This window comes from Manis pentadactyla, chromosome 5, assembly GCF_030020395.1.
Source record: "Manis pentadactyla isolate mManPen7 chromosome 5, mManPen7.hap1, whole genome shotgun sequence".
Classification (NCBI taxonomy): domain Eukaryota; kingdom Metazoa; phylum Chordata; class Mammalia; order Pholidota; family Manidae; genus Manis; species Manis pentadactyla.
In genome coordinates this window covers 91076607-91094743 of record NC_080023.1, presented here as the reverse complement: position 1 = coordinate 91094743, position 18137 = coordinate 91076607, and the positions used below count along the sequence as shown (strand labels likewise).

Here is an 18137-nt window from a genome sequence, read left to right as displayed (position 1 = left end):
CAGGGATGCTATAGAAATTTCCCACAATTATTTGTTCCAAAGTAAATACGTTTCCTTTGATTTGACAAAACCATAAAACACAGAATTGTATTGTGAAGCTTTGTTTAGCATTGTGTTTACCAATACCCTGGAGGCTTTACTCTTTGAAAGGCAACAAGATTACATCATGCTGTTTCATCTCTCATCACTTGGCATGCATGTATGTTATACTTAACAATCTAACTTCATCAGGGAAATACAATGAATTCATGAGTCCAGATTCTGTTTTATACTCCATTTGTGAAGGATAGTCATGACTTAGCTTAAATAAGACTCTATGCCTTGATTACAGATTTTGAAGCATGAAAGAGTTGACCGAGCCTGGGTCCCTGATACAGTACATGAAACAAAAGTATTCATACTGTCTTTGCTGATGGACTCTGTAGGCATTAATTCATGTATAGGATATAAACAAACAACATAGAATACCGAAGATTGTCATTTCTCTTGATTTATCATCACTCTTTTCACTCATTATACAATAACTTCATTTTCACTGAACTTTCTTTTCTCTTCCTATCAAAAAGGCCTTCAAATGTGTGAGCCCTTGAACTCTCCTCTCCAAAATCATAGGCACTTCAAGGGAGCCATTTGTTTGCATTTTAGATGGCAAACTTCTTTTTCCTCTTTTTCATCTATTTTATTAGACTATGGGGAAAGTGGGATAATAAAAGAGTGATGAATGCCCACAAGTCACACAAGAAGTCCCACTACTTTAAAGTTTCTCTTTTGGGTTGTCCTTTATTTATTTATTCATTCAGTAAATACTGAGCAACTGAATATGACAAGCATTAACCTTCCAAGAAACAATACAGAAGGACCTTGTAGTTCTATGCCCTCCTTCATTCTGGTTCTCTCATGTCACTACCCATGGCCACACCTCGGCTTTATTGCCACCTGGAATTGGGTCACTCCAAACTCATAAAATCAAGTCACATCTTCCTATTTATATCTTTTTCCTGTTCCTTTACCATTTTTAAATCTAGTTTTGATATCATTGACATGTTTAATTTCTTACCACTTACAACATACCTGGATCCAGATACTAGCTTACCTAGAGTCCACAGTTAGTCATTGTCACAGTGCTCTAGCCAACACTGTCCTTTCTAGCCTCCATTGTTCTCTTGCTGCCTTCAGCATGACCATTCCTAGCTCACTTCAACCCAGCTGGATGCACAGAAGCATCAGGGGAAGGGCACAGCTGCAGAGAAAGTTCTATCCTTTGGAGTACTCTGTGGTTTGTATCTGCTTCTGACAATTGCCAGCTCCATGGCTTCCTTAAGTTATAAACCTCCATAAGCCTCAGTTTCTCCATCCACATGAAAGGCCATTTTAACCAGAGAGCAGAGATGCCATAGGGCATATGAAAGGGTGAGTCGATAGTGACTAGCATTACTGGTTCTATTTCTAGTTCAGATCTGCTTAGCCCTTTTGGAGAAAATTGTGTATTCATGTTGCTGAGCTCCATTATAAATTTATGAGCTCCAGCCTCAGCTGGGCCCTCAGGGGTTTCTCATCTCCTCCCTTCCCATTCTCCATAATAGCAGCTCCAAACCTTTACCACTGCCCTCAAGGGTCCTACCAGTTCCCTGTTTCCCTTGCCCTCAACAGGTGGCCAAGCCTCTTCCTTCACTGAGACAATGGGTGCCTGTGAGCAAGTACAATTTCTGCTGTCCTGATCTCTCCAGTCAGCTCTATCATCATGCCTCCTCTCCCACCTCACTCCTGCCTCAGGAAGAGAGGTAACCCAGATCATTAGATTGTTGACTAAGTGACTCGAAATATTCACTGAATGCTGACCAACTATCCATCAGGCCCTACGCCAGGTGCCAACCTGCCCTGAAGCAGCTCTAGCCTCATGGAGGAATCAAACCAGTAAACACACAAGAACCAAACAAGGGGGTTCATGCTACAACACATGCAAAGACAGGTCCTAGCCAAGACTTGCAAGAGCAGCAAGGGCAGCCTCCTATGGGAGGTTGCATCTGAGCTGAAAACTGAAGAAGAAATAGTAGTAGCCAGGTTGCAGAGAAGAGAAGGGGGCTTTCAGGCAAAGAAAGCAGTATGTGCAAGTCATAGAAACATGGAAGAGCCAGGTGCTAGGCTTAAATTTCATTGCAGATCTCAGAAACCTGGAGGGGCACAGCTGTTGGATATTGCAACTAGGCTAGAAACACAGTATGTGGCACCAAGTAGGTAGGAATGGAGAAACTAAACAGACCCTCCTGCCTTGCTCCAGATGAAAGCACCTGGTGTTAGGGAGGCTGATCAGGAAAACCCCTCATCGGGACATGCACTCCTGTGCTGGACATGGAATGGCTTTTCCTACATGCAATTCAGATGACACTAATAGATTGTGACCATATTCTTTAAGGAAAATCAGCCAAAGTCGCTTCACCATTTTCTGTCTGTCCTGAAAGAAACTATAGTTAGAATCATTTTTATTTAGCAATCCTGTCTGCTTTCCTTTTTTGCTATGTGTCCTTCCATAAATAAGAGAGAAACATGTCCTTTTGTATCCCAAATAAGGTAAATGAAAGTTATAAGTAGCCTTCAAATGTGGGCCCACAGTTTTTTCTTTGGAAGGCATAAAAAGTGATCAGAGACCTTCACAGTTTCCTAGAAAGCATCCTGGGCAAGTGTCGGGGACCCTGCTGCAGGCCATGGCAGTCCTCGGCCATGCACCACACTCTGAGGTCTTAGATCTCCCAGAGAGCTGCAGATTCTTACCTTCAGGCAGAGGGTACAGTGGGTTGCATCTGAATGTTGTTTAGATATTTTTAAAAGGAATAAAAGGTTATTAAATTATTTGACTGGTTTCTGTCCCTCAATGCATGGACTTTTGTCTCATTTCACCTGAAAGAATTGAAGTCACTCATACCCTTGATAGATGTCTCATGGCTTTAACAGTATCTATATTCCAGTAGCTCCTTGGATAGTGTGATTTATAATAAGAAATATATGTTAGGTCTTTGTCCACATTTCTGGCACAGAGCTCCTAAAACCATTGGAATTTCCTAAATAATAGGTTGAGAAGCATCATTTTTGTTATCTTAATGAGGTGACTTTTGGGAAGCACCTAAGGGTGGGAGCTGGTTGTCAGGAGAACCCACCATGTAATTGGAGGGTTGGAACTTTCAGTTCCACTCCCCTGACTTCTGAGGAAGGAAAGAGGCTGGAGGCTGAATCAACAGCTAATAGCCAATGGTTTAATCAATCGTGCCTATGCAGTGAGGCCTCTGTGAAGACCCGATGATGAGATTCTGAGAGTTTCTGGGTTTGTGAACAGGTGGCGGTTTGGGAAGAGAGCATGGAGGCTCTTCACCCCTTCCCCACATCTGCACCCCTTCCCCACATCTCGCCCTGTGATTCTCTTCCATCTGGCTGCTCCTGAGTTATGTCCTTATATAATAAACAGGTTTACTCTAGTAACTAAAATGTTTCTCTGAGTTCTGAGAGCCACTCTAGCAAATTAAGTGAACCCAGAGAGGGAATTGGAATCAGATTTATAGCCATTTAGTCAAAAGCACAGAGAACAACTTGGGCTTTTGACTGGCATCTGAAGTAGAGGTCAGTCTTGTGGGACTGAGCCCCTACCCTGTGGGATCTGATACTGTTTCTGAGAAGATAGTGTTAAAATAGAGTTGACCTGTAGGGCACGCGGCTGGTATCCAAGACCTGCCTGGATGTGTGCTCTTCAGTCCTCAAGCCCTGGGACTTACACACTTCCTACTGTTGACAGCCTCCTTTGTTGGACTTCCATACTTCTTCATAGTTTATCATTATTATTATTTTGAATTATATAAAAAAGGTACACCATGATCTAAGAACCTGTCAAGAAAGAAACTGTATCTGATATTCATCATTATGTCCCCAGCACCAAGTACAGCACTGAGCACATAGTAGGTACCCAGTGATTGTTTGAGTGGATGGATAAACAGATGGTTGTAACAATACATGCGGACCTGGTTAAATGTTAAATGTTTCCAGTTTTGGACTTTCCTGTCCTCATTCTAGTTTGCCTTGAACAATCTCATTCAGTTCCACTATTTGGACTCATTTTCATGGTATTTTCTTCACTTTTTACAATGCATAAACAAACAAGGTTTGTAGTATATTTGCTAGGAAACTTGCTTTTTTCATTAATATTTCATGAAAATTATTCTATATTACTGTATACCTCATTCTTTGTAACAGCTGCATAATATTCCAATGTAAGAAAGTGCCAAAATTTAATTTCTGTTGATGACCATATAGGTTATTTCTAATTTTTCTGTACTATAAATAATGCCATACTGAGTATCTTTACAAATATATCATTGTACATACGCATAAATGTGTCAGTAGGCTAATTCCTAGAAATGGGACCATCTTCCATTTTTCATAAATACTGAGAGGTTGCTCTCCAAAAATAAATATTTTTCAACCCACATTTCCAACAAGAGTTGCTTGAGAGGATCAGTTTCCTCAGACCCTTGCAAACACTAAATACTGTGACTCTGTTTTAAAATCTTTGCCAATTGGGCATATGAAAAATATATCACTGGCTTTAATCTGCATTTCATTGAATATAAAAAAGTCAAGGTGCTTTCAATCTGTTTCATGGACATTTGTGTTTACTCTTTTAGGTACCATCTGTTAGTTCTGCTTTTGGACTGTTATCTTTCTAATTAATCTGTGAGGACTTTTCTAAGTTTTTTTTGTTTTGCTTGTTTATTTTGTTTTTGCCATATTGGTGAAGCACTTTTCATTGCATTAAGGTTTATGTTCTTGGTGGATTTTATTTTATTAATATTAAAATAGTCCCTTCTGTTTTGATCAGTGTGTTTTGTCTTAAATTCTTTTCTCTTATGAATATTTCTACTCCTAATTTCCTTTTGAGTGCATATATTTATCTTCTCATGATTCTTTTTTAAATAATTATTTGTCATTTACTTATAAGTATGTCTCTCATAAATAGAAAACACTGGTGTTGCTTTCCCACCCACCCAACTGGGAAGTCTTTGCTTGTTGGTGTGTGTGCTGCTTAGTGGCATAGGGGAAGAGAAAGAACTCATGTCCATTCATGCCACCCACTGGCACATTCTTCCTGCTGATTTCCTCTTCTGCCCTCTCAATTTGTACTTCAACTTATTTTATTTGCTTGTTGCTTCTTTCTTCTTTATTAGATCTTGCCTCTTTCACCCTAACAAAGAAAACTGAACTTACTTTCTCTATCAATCAAGAATTATTCAGAATCCGTAACCTATTCCCACACAACCATTAACTTCATGTCTGCAGCAGAATTTTAATTCCTCTCCCCACTCTGAGGCTTCTGAAGTAAATGGAAGTTTTGGTTACAGATCATTTTATTGTTATTATTTGTCTTTTCTGGTATAAGAACCCTTAGAATTTGCATTAAACTTTATAACTACATCATCAGTTAGTTACTGTAAATTTTATTATAGTCACCATTCGCTATTCACTCACCATTCTGTCTTCTATAGCTCAGCTTCCTTCCTTGATTTCTTTACTCTGATTTGTCATTTCCCTGAGTACTTCCCTGAGTTACTTTTTTTTTTAAATAAAAGTATGTAGGTGGCATGTTTTCTATATCTTTTCATCACAGTTGAATGATAGCTTGGCTGTGTGTGGAATTCTGGGGCCATGGTCCTCTTTCCTCAGATTCCATCATCTCTGTAAAAAAGTCAGAATCCAACCTGATTCCATTTCCTCTGCCTGAAAACTTGGATTGAGCATCTTCAAGGATATGAAGTAAAAAGTTATTCAAAAAGAAAACTTTAATGTCTATCTCAAGGATTTGATGATTTCATAAAAATGATTTAAGAATAATTTATATTCTACTACAAATATAATGGCTATTTTTTACCGAAGGCATAATAATTTGTTTTTTTAACTGAATAGCAAAAGAGCAAGTGTGATTTATCTTTATGATAAAAAATCAGGTTATGTAGAATGAATTATTTTCTAACACCGATGATTTGGGGAAAGTTTATAAAATTATGTTCTACAAAATAAGTTTCCCAAAAATCCAGAAGGGTCCTTGGAATTGGGTGGAAATGCCAGATTCAATTACATAACATTCAGCAATGGAACAGGGTGTGTTAGGCACTTTACCTACACTATATTCTTCAGAACTGGTTCTCAAAGGAGTTGAGGGCCCAACACTAGTAAATAAGTGGCAGAACTTGAATTTGAACCCAGGATTCTATGCATCCAGTACACATCCTCTCTGTAGTACACCATGTTATCTAGAGTGTCTTACATGTTCAAGATACTAGGCTAGGAGCTAGGAAGGATGCAAAGGTGAATGCCATCGAGTCCCTACCTTCAAGTTATTATATAGGTAGATCCTATTTATTGTTCTTAGTTTTGAAAAAAGAAAACTAGCATTTTTCTTCTTGTTAGTAAAACTTAGGCCATGAATCTGTGATTCAGAAGAAAAATGTCCTCATCCAGGTGCATTTTTATACATTAGCATTTAGGGCAAATTGCCCAGAAATCCTAAACTGATTTACCCCCAGGATCTCAGCTCATAGTTACTGTTGGAATTTTTGGCAAGTTGATTTCCCTAAGGGTAATAGTCAAATTAAGAAGTCTTCTTAAAGAAAAGGTGTTACAGTCTTAGGCAATAGTTCAAAGCTTGTTGTTCAAAGGCGGGGAGGGGGGCTCAGCTAGGCAGTGCTTCAGTAGTAAAAAAGTGAGAGATTGCCAATTCCTTGCCCTAAGCTCTTGCATAATGGATCAGTGGTGCAGTTTGATGTGCAGTGGTGACAAGCTTTTCTTTGCACTCAAAATCAGAGGGGACCACATTTTAACTTCTAACTCCAAAGTTGTTATGGTAGATTTGGGAGGTAAATATTTCCGAGCTCAAGTTTGAACTCTCTGCAAGTATGAAGTACCAGTGTCCAGATAAGCACTTCCACAACCTACGACATTCTTACAGTAGAACCCAGATTGATGAGTTCTGTTCCCATTGAACTGAGGGCACCCTTAGATCAACCAGAAAAACAATTATAGCAACAATAGCTACCTTTACTGATCATTTAACCTATGATATGTACTATTCTAAGGCTTCTATTATTCACTCAATCCTCACAACTCTATAAGCTTGTCTACCTATTTTATAGGTGAGAAAACTGAGGCCCTCTGAGAGTAAGTGATTTGCCAAAAAATATACACCTAGTAAATGCAGATCCAGGGTTTAAACCCACATAGACTGGCCCCTGAGCATGCATTACTAACCACTGCCATTTACAAGGTTTCATGTGGTCCCATCTAAACTTTAGAGAAAATTTTCTTCATCACTAGGATCGATCTTGCTCCAGCTGAGTGTGAGTTTGGCTGAGGAAGTTGACTTGCTATAGGACTACTCCTACAAAGTTAAGCAGTATTCTTTGTAGACTCCAAAGGGATCCAGAAGCAGGCATGTCAAGGAAATTTAAACATCAAGATTTGATATGGTGGAAATCAGTTAAGAGGACAATATTAGGAGGAAGTTACAACTGAATGGGCAGGCAGGTCAGCACTCATCCCGTAAACACAGTCTCTGCAAGCATGATTAAGTCGTGTCCCCCCACCTGGTAAGCCAAAGGTGCTACTGAAGCACTGCCTAGCTGAGCCCCCCTCCCCGCCTTTGAACAACAAGCTTTGAACTATTGCCTAAGACTGTAACACCTTTTCTTTATCTCCCTGTTGTCCAGATAAAAGAAGCGACTTAAGAACTGGGTGTGGCTGAGGCAAATGGAAGACATTATGGGCAAGGGACTGAGAAGGCAGAGGCTAGAAATTAGAATAAACATAAAGGGAACAATTTTCAGGTCCATGTCCAATTCCAATTTTGGAAAGCATCTACTTAAAATTTCCCAATTTGAATTAAATTTCTACTGTCAAAATATCCGATCTACCTTAATGTCCCTTTCTTTTATGCACCATGTACAAGAAATGCTCGGTACAGGTTTGTTGTTGATTGATTTCAAGCATAAGAAGGAAGCTCTGCCTGTCATGTTCCCCCAGTCTCCCAGGATCACCTGGGAGAATCACCTCCTCCATTTTGCCGGTAAGCACTGCCCAGGATCGGACACCTCCTTGAGAAAGCCTGAAGCTGTATTCATGACTAAGCGCTAGCTAGACGTGTCACTGCTGGCCCAGATGAGCTTGACCAGTAAGATCCAGGGTGTAGCAAACCAAGGAATCAGCAGTCCTGAGTAAGTCAGCCAGCCATCAGCATTTTTTTTTTAAGCCCCACAAAAGAGTATTTCATACTGACTAAAATTCCCCTTCGGCAAAGTAGGACTTACCAGGAATCTAGAAATCAGAACATCAGCTTTGGGCTCTTGTAGACAGCTTTTTAACTTTATATGGCGATGAAACATCTGAGGTATTTTTAGTTATTTCATCTTCTCACATTCACAGTTTTCAATCAAGGATGTCTCTGGCTGTAAGGGGAAGTAGCAGCAGGAAGGGGAGATGGGCCACCTTTTATATCCATCATCCTCAGAGGCTTTGCTTTTTGCAAACTGACCATTCCACATGAAAGAATTGTCTTTCTTTCGGGTTTGATCTAGTTCTCTGGCAAGACAAACGTGACTTTTCTTAGCACTTCCCTTCCTCTGGCCAAGGCACAGACTGTTTAGACCCTTGGTCTCATTTCTATGACCCTTAACCTACAGGAGACTTGTGCTCAGGGTTGACTGTGGGTCTGTTGGGGCTCCATCTGGAACAGCTGGAGAATTAGGGGATCACTTTCTGATTGGTCACATGTCTAGAGAAAGATAAGCTCCATGACATGAAGTCTGTGTCAGTCTTGAACATCCCCATGTTCCCATCACTGATCATAATGCCTGGCATATATGGGCATTCAATAAATACACGTGTCTGTTCAATAACTTCTACACAAATTTCTCAGTAAACTTACCTTTGAACAGAATCTAGTGGGGCTAAATGGCAGTACATGAGATAATCTGGAAGAAATTTTATCCCATTTGTATTCTGAGTAGCTCCTTGTCACTATAATGTGTCAACTTGGCTAGGCTAATGTACTCAGTTATTAGATTAAACATAAATCTAGATGTTGCTGTGAGGTTGTTTTGTAGATGTGATTAACATCCACAATCAGTAGACTTTAAGTAAAGGATAATCTGGTGGGCCTCTTATAATCAATTGAAAGAACTTAAAAGTACAACTGCAGTTTCTCCTGGAACAAATAAAACCCACCTGTGGACATCAGCTGCCTGAGAGTCTCCAGTCCTGCTGGTTCTGGTTCTGTGGTAGAACCCTGACTGGTGCACTGCCCACTGCAGCCTTCCTTCAACAGCATCCCTGTCAGGCTGCGCATGGTTTGTGCTAACACTTCCAGGCAGAGTAGGAAGCCAGAAGGGAGGGACATAGCCTCTTTCCATCAGGCTGCCTCAAGTCAGTGGGCAAGTGTCAGGATCTGCAGTCTGCAGCAACGGGAGGCCTGGGAAGGAGCGACAGGGAGCCCTTTGCCTCCACCATGGGGAGCACATGCCCCCTGAGTCTCTTCCACTGTTCTCGCCCCCCAGTGGGGCCAGTGGCTGGGGGAATGGGGGTGCGCAACGCTGATGTATTTCCATGCTTAGGCACAATCAAGTGAATCAATCTGTGGGAAAGAATGCTTGCCTTTGTTTTTATTAATTTTTCACAGTTTAATATTATCTCAGGGCATTTATTTTGCATTTAAGATGAGCAGCACAGATTTGTATATGTTATGGTAAATAGACCATAGTTCTCATTTTGGTAAGGAATGTGGAAGCCCAGCCTATTCACCAGCATTGACATGAGGGAGAGATGAGACATGTTTGTGCACTTACATGATGTTCTTTTTGCTGCATATGAGGAATTTAATTTTCATATTTGTTTAAAACATTAAGATGTGCATACTTAGCAATTCCAGGTCTAAGAATTTATCCCAATAATATGTGTAAAGTATGACTTATAAGAGATTTTCATCTCAATTGCGGAAAATTAGAAGCCACTTAAACGTCCAGCAGGAAGAAGTTAATGAGCTATGGAACATCAATATACATTACAGTAAAATAAAAGCAGCTGTCATTCACTGAATAGTGTGCCAAGCACAGTGCTGTAAGGGTTTCATATGTATTTAAATCCTTTAGTCCTCACAACAAACCTACAGGGCAGGTTTTATCATCTTTGTACAGATGAGCATTCTGGCTCCAGAGCCCATGCCCTGTGTCTATGTTGAGCCTCACTATCAGAAGGATGATGTTATTTCAAACATTCATGTATTCACATACATATATACAAAATGCAATAACAATAAAAATGGAAAGTTCTACATTTTAAAATCAGCAATCTTCCTTTTTTCTTTATTGCTCATCTCTACTACATTTTCTACAGTAAATATCTAATATTTTATAGTTAAAAAATAAAAAGAATAAAATTTCCTGTCATTATTTTGATTGGTAACAAACTCCTTATTTTCCCGGTCAGAGACCAGAATCAGCCCCATCACAGATTGATGTTCAGGTCAGCTCCTCGAGCCAATCATTCAGAAGAATATGAGCCAGGTGGCAGGGAGGACTCCTACAGGGCATAGGTTCCAGGCCCTATTCACACACCATCAATGAGCCAGTCAGCCCACCAGCTCTCCACTAGGAACATAGCTAATCTGAGACTATCTCCTGGACTTTCCTTTAGTTCATTTCCAAACCTCATTTTCTCAACCCAGCCAAGGTTTATGACTACCAACAATGACCACTGTCCATAATTTTTTGAAAAGTCGGGAAATAAAATAAGTAAGAAATGTGATGATAAGCTAGGATTCCACAGAACTGTCTGCTCACGGACTTGCTGTGGATCCTCTGTAGCCAGTGGACATTTTGAATGATATGAAAAATAACCAGACTGTATGGACTCTTCATTTGACAAAAATCCCATGGCTCAGAGAGGTTAAATAACTTGCTCTCAGTTTCCAGACTGTCAGAGGACAAACCAGAATTAAACCAAGTTTCTCTCCATCGAACCTTGCTACTTCAGGAGCTTGGGCTCTGGTGAAAGGGAAGAAGGAGGTACTGGTACAAAAACTATAGATATGTGATAAAATCATTTTCTATTCACTCTTATTACACTAGCAATATATACAAAAGACAAGTATACAGAGTAAAACATGAAGCTTCCACGGTGATCACCACAGATAATTTGGGGTGCGACCTTCCAAACCCTTTCCACAGATGTCATATTTGTATTTAGTGGTGTGCTGGAACCAGCTCATACTGGTTTTTCAGAGTCAATTTTTTCAGGAAAGTTGTGAGCTCGTTAAATATAGTCATTATTAAAAATTAATCTATTACAAACTTACAATAAAATTTATTAAAAACAGAGATGATAAACACTCAAAACTCTTCACTTCCTTTATCTTCTTTACTATTGTCCATGTTCCTGGGGTTTTTTACATTTATTGTATCTATATGGCAGGAAGACTAATGGTGTGTTACGGGCCTTGCTTCCCAACCTCCCATTCAGTGACATCACCTTCATAGACTCCTCTCAGTAGTGAGAGTATTTACACCAAGGAAATTGACAAACACTACAAATCAGGGCCTAACCTCCCTCCCCACAGACAGCTAGTTTTTAAGCATTCACTGGCATACCACAATTGACACAATTTTTTGAAGTATTTTTTTCTTTACACACATAGACTATTGAAAACATTTGAAAGTTTGTTAAATGCATTTCTTTTACTTGGTGAAAATAAGGAAGAAGCACTCACTGAAACATGTAAAATATCTTTGCCATCAACCTGTCTTTTATTGGTTTCATCTTCTCTTCCTCGATGACCTGCAACCTTGATCATCTAACCTTCTGTTTTAATTAAGTCCTAGTTCCTTTTAACTGTCCTCTGCAAGTACATTCTGCCTCTGCTTCTCAGTTCACCCCCATACCTTTCAAGCTTTCATAAGGAGAGAAAGAGCATTTTTAGTGGTAAAGGTGAAGTTTTCCAAAGGTAATTACTTAATAGGCCACAAAACAAGAATGGCTGGGTTTGCTTTGCCTTGGCGAGCACTACATCCTGCTAGGGGCTCTTGGGGCACTCCAGGCTCCTGAGGGTCAGAGGGAAAGCAGTATACTTAGTCCCTTTTGTTTACACACCAAAAGATTAGGTTTCCTTAAATTCCTCAGGAATTTCAGAAGATTAGCCTTTAGATAGGAAACTTCATAGGCTGAGCAGACTGAGAAAAGAAAAAAAGAAAAAATCATGTCACCCTCGAGCAATTTCATGAAGGGATGAAATTTTAAATCACATCATGTCTCACACCCATTTCTTAGTGCAAAATAAATCACTTGAACAGAGTGCAAGCCAATTTTTTACTTTAAAAATGTTGTGTCCCAGGGCTGTCTTCTTGAACTTCAAAAGCACACTTTGTAATTACTCTACCTGTCAAAGGAAACTCCACATTTCACCTCCAATCTTCTTCAGCTTGTGTTATCACTTTTAATTGTTAATAAACCACATTAATTTTAAACTGATTATTCTGCTTGGGAATTCAATGTTTTCCAGTAGAATACACTGAATTATGTATAAATTAACTTATCTATGTTCAAGCGCAAGTTAAGTAGAGCTTTTACTTACTACCCATCATTGGTTTTATTTTTAGTAATTTCTGCTCATTTTGGAGACTCACAGAAATTCATGTCCCTCATTTTTTAAAGGAATAATTTTATGGGAATGAGAAGAATAAAGAGTGCCAGGGGTTTTATCAAGCCTTCTGCCCAATGTTGATACCACATTTGATTGTGGGGTTGTAGCCCCTGACTGCAACTTGTTTTGCTTTGCTTTAAGGAAAGTAAAGGACTAAAAAATATGCTAAACTCAGACCACACAATCAGCCTGTATAATTCATTCATATTTGTTTAAACCCTTCATTTTCTTAACAACATTTCCCCCAACCTGGAATGAGCTGGACAAGTACTTCTTATCAGCCTCCCTGCCCCTGTGGGCACCAATTGTGTCTATTTGGGGAAAGCATTTATTTGCTCACAAACCATATTTTTCCAGCCTAGTCTATTTTCTCTCACGGTAATAAGATGTTTTTGAGAATGGAAACATGTCATGTTTGTTTCCACTTTGGCACCAAGCTGAGAATTCAGGAGCTGAAAGTAGTTCCTGCCTTACTCACAAGTTCTCAGAGCATCTTTCTCTGCACCATAATTGTGCCTGTAGTGCTGAACCCTCCACCTGAAGGGCTCTCTGCCTCCTCTGCCTGGAAAGATCTACTGTGCAGCGCCTTCCCAGCCTCCTGCATGAAACCGCTGTGCCTTTCTCCGGTTCCCACATGGGAGCTCCTCTCAGCACACCACCACCACCACCATCACTTCTTTCTGTGGGGCTAGGCACTGTTGTACGGGTTTTATATGTGTGAACTTATGCAGTCCTCACCACCACCATCATTATTCCCACTTAATAGAGGCACTGATAAGCTGCTGGGAGACAACAGAGCGCAGCAGCTCAGGGACTGTACACTCAGGAACTCTATTGTGTCTCTCTACTCCATTGTGCTACATGGTCACCAGCATAGTTGTTTCTCCACTTGTCCAAGCACTTCCAGAGGGCAGGGACTATCTCTTCCCCATTTCTACATTGCCCAGAATGTCTGCATCGGGCCTGGTGAGTAGTAAGGGATCATTAACTGCTTATGGAAAGAATGAGTGGATTTTTCCCACCACCTCCAGTTATGTTAGGAGATGTCTCCAACAAGAAGACAGACTATGGTGGCTTCAGGGAAGAAACTCGCCAAGCTGGTAGCTCTGGACTGTATGTGACCTGAAGTCAAGATCTACCCACTGCTGTGCTAAATACTGTGAGCAACATAACTGACTTCAACAATCAGGTAAGTGCTGATCAAGAATCACCTCCCCTAGAAATTCACAGCAAGTAAAGGGTCACAGACGGTGCTTGACATACTGTGAGTCAGTGACTGAGGTTGGTGTAAACTAGCAGAGCTTATTCTGGGTTGGTGATAAAGTGGGGGAGGCTGGCATTAGTATACCTTTCTGATTCTTTTAGCACTTCACTAGCAAAATTATAATTTCAATTTATTCAATTATTTATATATACCCTATTTTTCCCCCAAAGTGGTCTGTATATTCAGCAGATTTGTAAGTTGGAAGTGGAAAGAAATAAGAAAACAAAAATAAGGACAATAAAGGGAATTTAGAATGGAGCTAATACCAAAAGAAAAAAACGTGTATAGCAGAGTTGTTATATATTTGCTATGGCTGGGGCAAAAGACTAAAATGCGTATAGTACTTTACAGTGTGCATTTGCAAAGGCTCTCATGCAGGACCTCCAGACAGTCACTCACTATACCTAATGTTATTATGTACAGGTTACAGGTGAGGAACTTCAGGTCCAAAGAGATCAAGGAACTTGATCAAGTTCACAGAGATAGTTAAGTGTGACTGGAATCAAGACCAAAACGAACGCTTTGGGGTGAGGAACTAATTCCAAAGCTGTTGCCTGAGAGGACTTATGAGTCAGCCACACTGAGCTGTCTGTTCCAAATGGGAGAAAATAATCAGCCATGATTCAGGTAAAACATTTATTTGTCCCTTTAATCTACAATTACTACAGTATAATAGTTATAATTGCAGCTGTGTGAGATCTGAGCTTGATTCTAGAACTACTGTTTTGTAAGTCTGACGGTACGTTTTCATATATTCCCACTGACATAAGTCACTCTCTCTCTTCCCCCTTCTCACAGCTCAGGTGTAAATATTATTTTCCTGAGCTTGCTTTCTGGGTTAAGATCAGAAACTCCATATCCATCCCTTTACCCTGAGTTCCTTGGGGCCTAGTGAAATCTCCTCAGGGGGGATTGCTGGGGGAGGAGTGTGGTTCCTGGGCAGACTGGGTCTTCCGTCTGCACAGAGTATGAGGAAACACATGGACCCCCATCCAGAGGCCTAACCCTGATGCTGCCTCCCCACCTCTTATGAGATTGGAGCCAAAATGTGAACCTGAAGGGGCTCAGACATAGGTGCCGGGAAAAAATGCAAGAAGCAAGCAAAAGAAATTTCTGATGATGAAGAAAGTGTTCTCATGGGCAGGTAATTACGGGAAGGTGTTTCCAAAGAGGAACCTGTATCTCACTAGCCTCAGTGGACTTGCCTGCCCCTCCAGCCTCAGCTCTCCGTCCACCACTCCCACTGCTCCCTGGCCACCCCCTTCCGCAGGGCAGTTCCCCACCCGAGCAGCCCCAGTGAAGGTGCTCTGGATGCCGCCTTTCCTGATGTGCGCATCTGCTGCTGCGCCAGCACCTACAGAAGGTTTCACCGCGGGGTACACAAGCGGACATGGTGAGAAAACATACTGCCGCCCACTTGGACCTAGAATTGGTGGCAGCCAGACACACGGGGGAACGGGGGTTCCTTAGGCTCCCGCTGATTCGCTGTACCCAGGAGAAGTGCAGCTGCAGTGATAGCCGTCGTCCCTGAACCGTAAAACTAAGGCTGAATCTACTGGGGGCCTGGATCCTTACTAAGGGGATCTGGTCAAGGGCACAAGCGACCTCGCTGCCCCCACTTCCTGACTTTCTTACGTGGCCACTTTCAGCTGTGATAAGGGGTCAGCGTGGACACACGCAGCTACTGTGGCTCAGAAAACTCAGCACAGCTCCAGGGAGGAGGCAAACACCAGCATCGTCTTGAGGCTACGTGGAGCCCAGGACGTTATCGAGCTATAAAACCATCCACAGCGAATAGACGGTGGCACTGTTGTTGTTTTTAGTGCTTGTGAAGGAACATGAAGTAAAACCCAAAGATAACTCAGAAAAAGAAAAGGGATTTTAGGAGATAGCTTAATCATCTTCTTAGTCAGATACCCTGGCCAGGTGACCACAGAAAAGCAGGCAACTCGTTTACTGGAACAAACTTTGGAGCAGCCACAGTATGCCTTCATTTCACAGGGGAAGAGACTGAGGCTCGAAGAAGCTAAATCAAAGTCCCAAGAAGTTCAATAAATGTATGACCAAGGCCATGGCACAAATCAGTGTTAGGACAGGAAACTAAATGAGTAAGACGGGCAGTAGCGGCAGAAAGGTAGTGAAAGAAAGCAGCTTATATTTCAGGGCTATTGGGACAAGGTAGGTTTCTCCACAAATTAGAGACATGCATACCCTGTTCTCTCTTGCTGGTCCCATAAGATTCCCTTGATCCCCATTGATATTCCCACTGCTATATCCCTCCCACCCATCTGGAGTGGGTGCTATTTCACGTTTGCATCTGGAGACACTGTCATAGATGATAAGACACAGAGTGGATGATAGAAGTCACCCCAGGAGCAGCACTAGTTGCTTCATTCATCATCCTTATTTTATATATGCCCTCCCACTCCTTTCCAGGAAATAAAACAAAACTTGTTGCAAAATCATCTCATGACAGCTTATGTTTTTAAGGCTTAAGCAGTACCAATATGTGACCTTTAGTGTTTAAAAGTGCCGCAATGAAAAAATGAGTTCAGAATGTCATCATCCTATTTGCAAGCAGACAGCTAAAATACCCTCTTCAACTTGCTTACAAAAGTAAGTTAGAGATGAATTAGGAAGAAGACTACAGCAAGTGTTACTGAGTTTTAGGGTTTTTAAAAATCAATGTTATCTCTTAAGACCTAGCTTCTTTTTTTCTATAGTCTGCTATTTGTAGCTTGAAGTAACAGCTGGCCCTTGGTGACAGTGCTCTAAGGAAGTCATCTGCTTCTAGTGACTCTCTTAGGAGCTGAAGATGAAGGCTGCAGGCTTAAGGGAATCCTGAAGACTGGATTCTAATTTATTCACTGTTGACTTATTTACAGACGTCTTTTTCTAAACTCCTTTGTGATTTTTAATAATATATAAAGTTATGTCTTACTTTATAAATGAAACTGATGGGCACTGCCAGCTATATCAAAGATTACTATTAAACTGAGAATCTTTGCAAAGGCTGTAGGGGGGAGTGCTCAGAACCTGGATATGCAAACCACCATCTAATATTGCATGTTATGAGTAACTGAACACATCTGGGAAAAGAACTGTGCTTAAAATACCTACTCTATTTTAGAGCACATCTGTGGTGCAATTAAAGAACCTAGTGTACAATTAAAATTTAGGTCAGCACACAGCAACAATGGGGCTCTTTGATGTGAGGTCAGCTTTGGTCATTCTCTTATACTCATTAAACAGGTTAATCAACTTAGTGCAGAATATAGGACAGGAGTAACCAAAAATCTATTTAATTACCATTGCCCTTAAAGCATTGGCAGGAAGATCTGTCTTATTCATTGGACAAAGCAACTGTTATTCACTGTCAGTGCATGCTGGAGCTAAGGGCACCATTTCTGGAACTGTGTGCTTTAATTTCAGCTAAAGTATAGATAGTACACAAATATTTGTATTCATTATTAATTAACATGTTATAAATCATTTATAGTGTATTATACTATAAACATAGATGGTCTGGTGTGCACCTTTCTTTTTCCCTGCTGTATATTTTTCCTTCTTGATTGAAATAACAAAGCATGGGTCAAATTTGTGGAGTATGTCTCATCATCTTTATGTCTGTTTGCCTTCCCCTTGAGTCCAGAAGGTGTTAATGTGACATATTTAGCTCAGATGAGTAAACTTGATTCATGTTCTCCTAATGTGTTTTAGGCAGCACTCACAAGAAAGAACAATTTAAAAGAATGAGTAGTGCCTAATGTGAATGTTTTAGGAGAGAGAGACCTAGAAAGATCTGGACTTCAGGTCAAATAGACTTGGATTTTAATCCAGCTCCCTGATGTGTAGACACTTATTGGTGAAATGAAGGTAATAAGACCTACTTTGCAGCATTGTTGTGAGGATATAATAATGTAACATATATGAAGTGCTTAGTGCAGTGTTTAGAACATGATAGAACTTAATGGTAACTATTTTTATCATTAAGAAAATGCTTTTCTAAGTCACTGAGGAATCTACACATCATTAATCAGGATGAAATTTCCTTTTCCTTCTTAAAAATAATACTCAGTGCTTCTCAACACAAACCACTGTTTTTTTTTTTTAATGATGAAACTGAATACACAATATATGATGTTAAAATAA

At 40.5% G+C, this 18137-nt stretch overlaps 1 protein-coding gene across 1 annotated transcript in view; it reads left to right on the top strand.

Annotated features, from left to right (window-relative positions):
* LOC130683964 (uncharacterized) overlaps positions 1 to 15764 on the top strand; it is a 165027-nt gene extending 149263 nt beyond the window's left edge. The window contains exons 4-5 of the mRNA XM_057503251.1: positions 15256 to 15378; positions 15635 to 15764. Coding sequence (XP_057359234.1) covers positions 15256 to 15378; positions 15635 to 15764 — 253 coding nt within the window. The remainder of the gene's footprint in view (positions 1 to 15255; positions 15379 to 15634) is intronic.
* The last annotated feature ends 2373 nt before the right edge of the window (positions 15765 to 18137 follow it).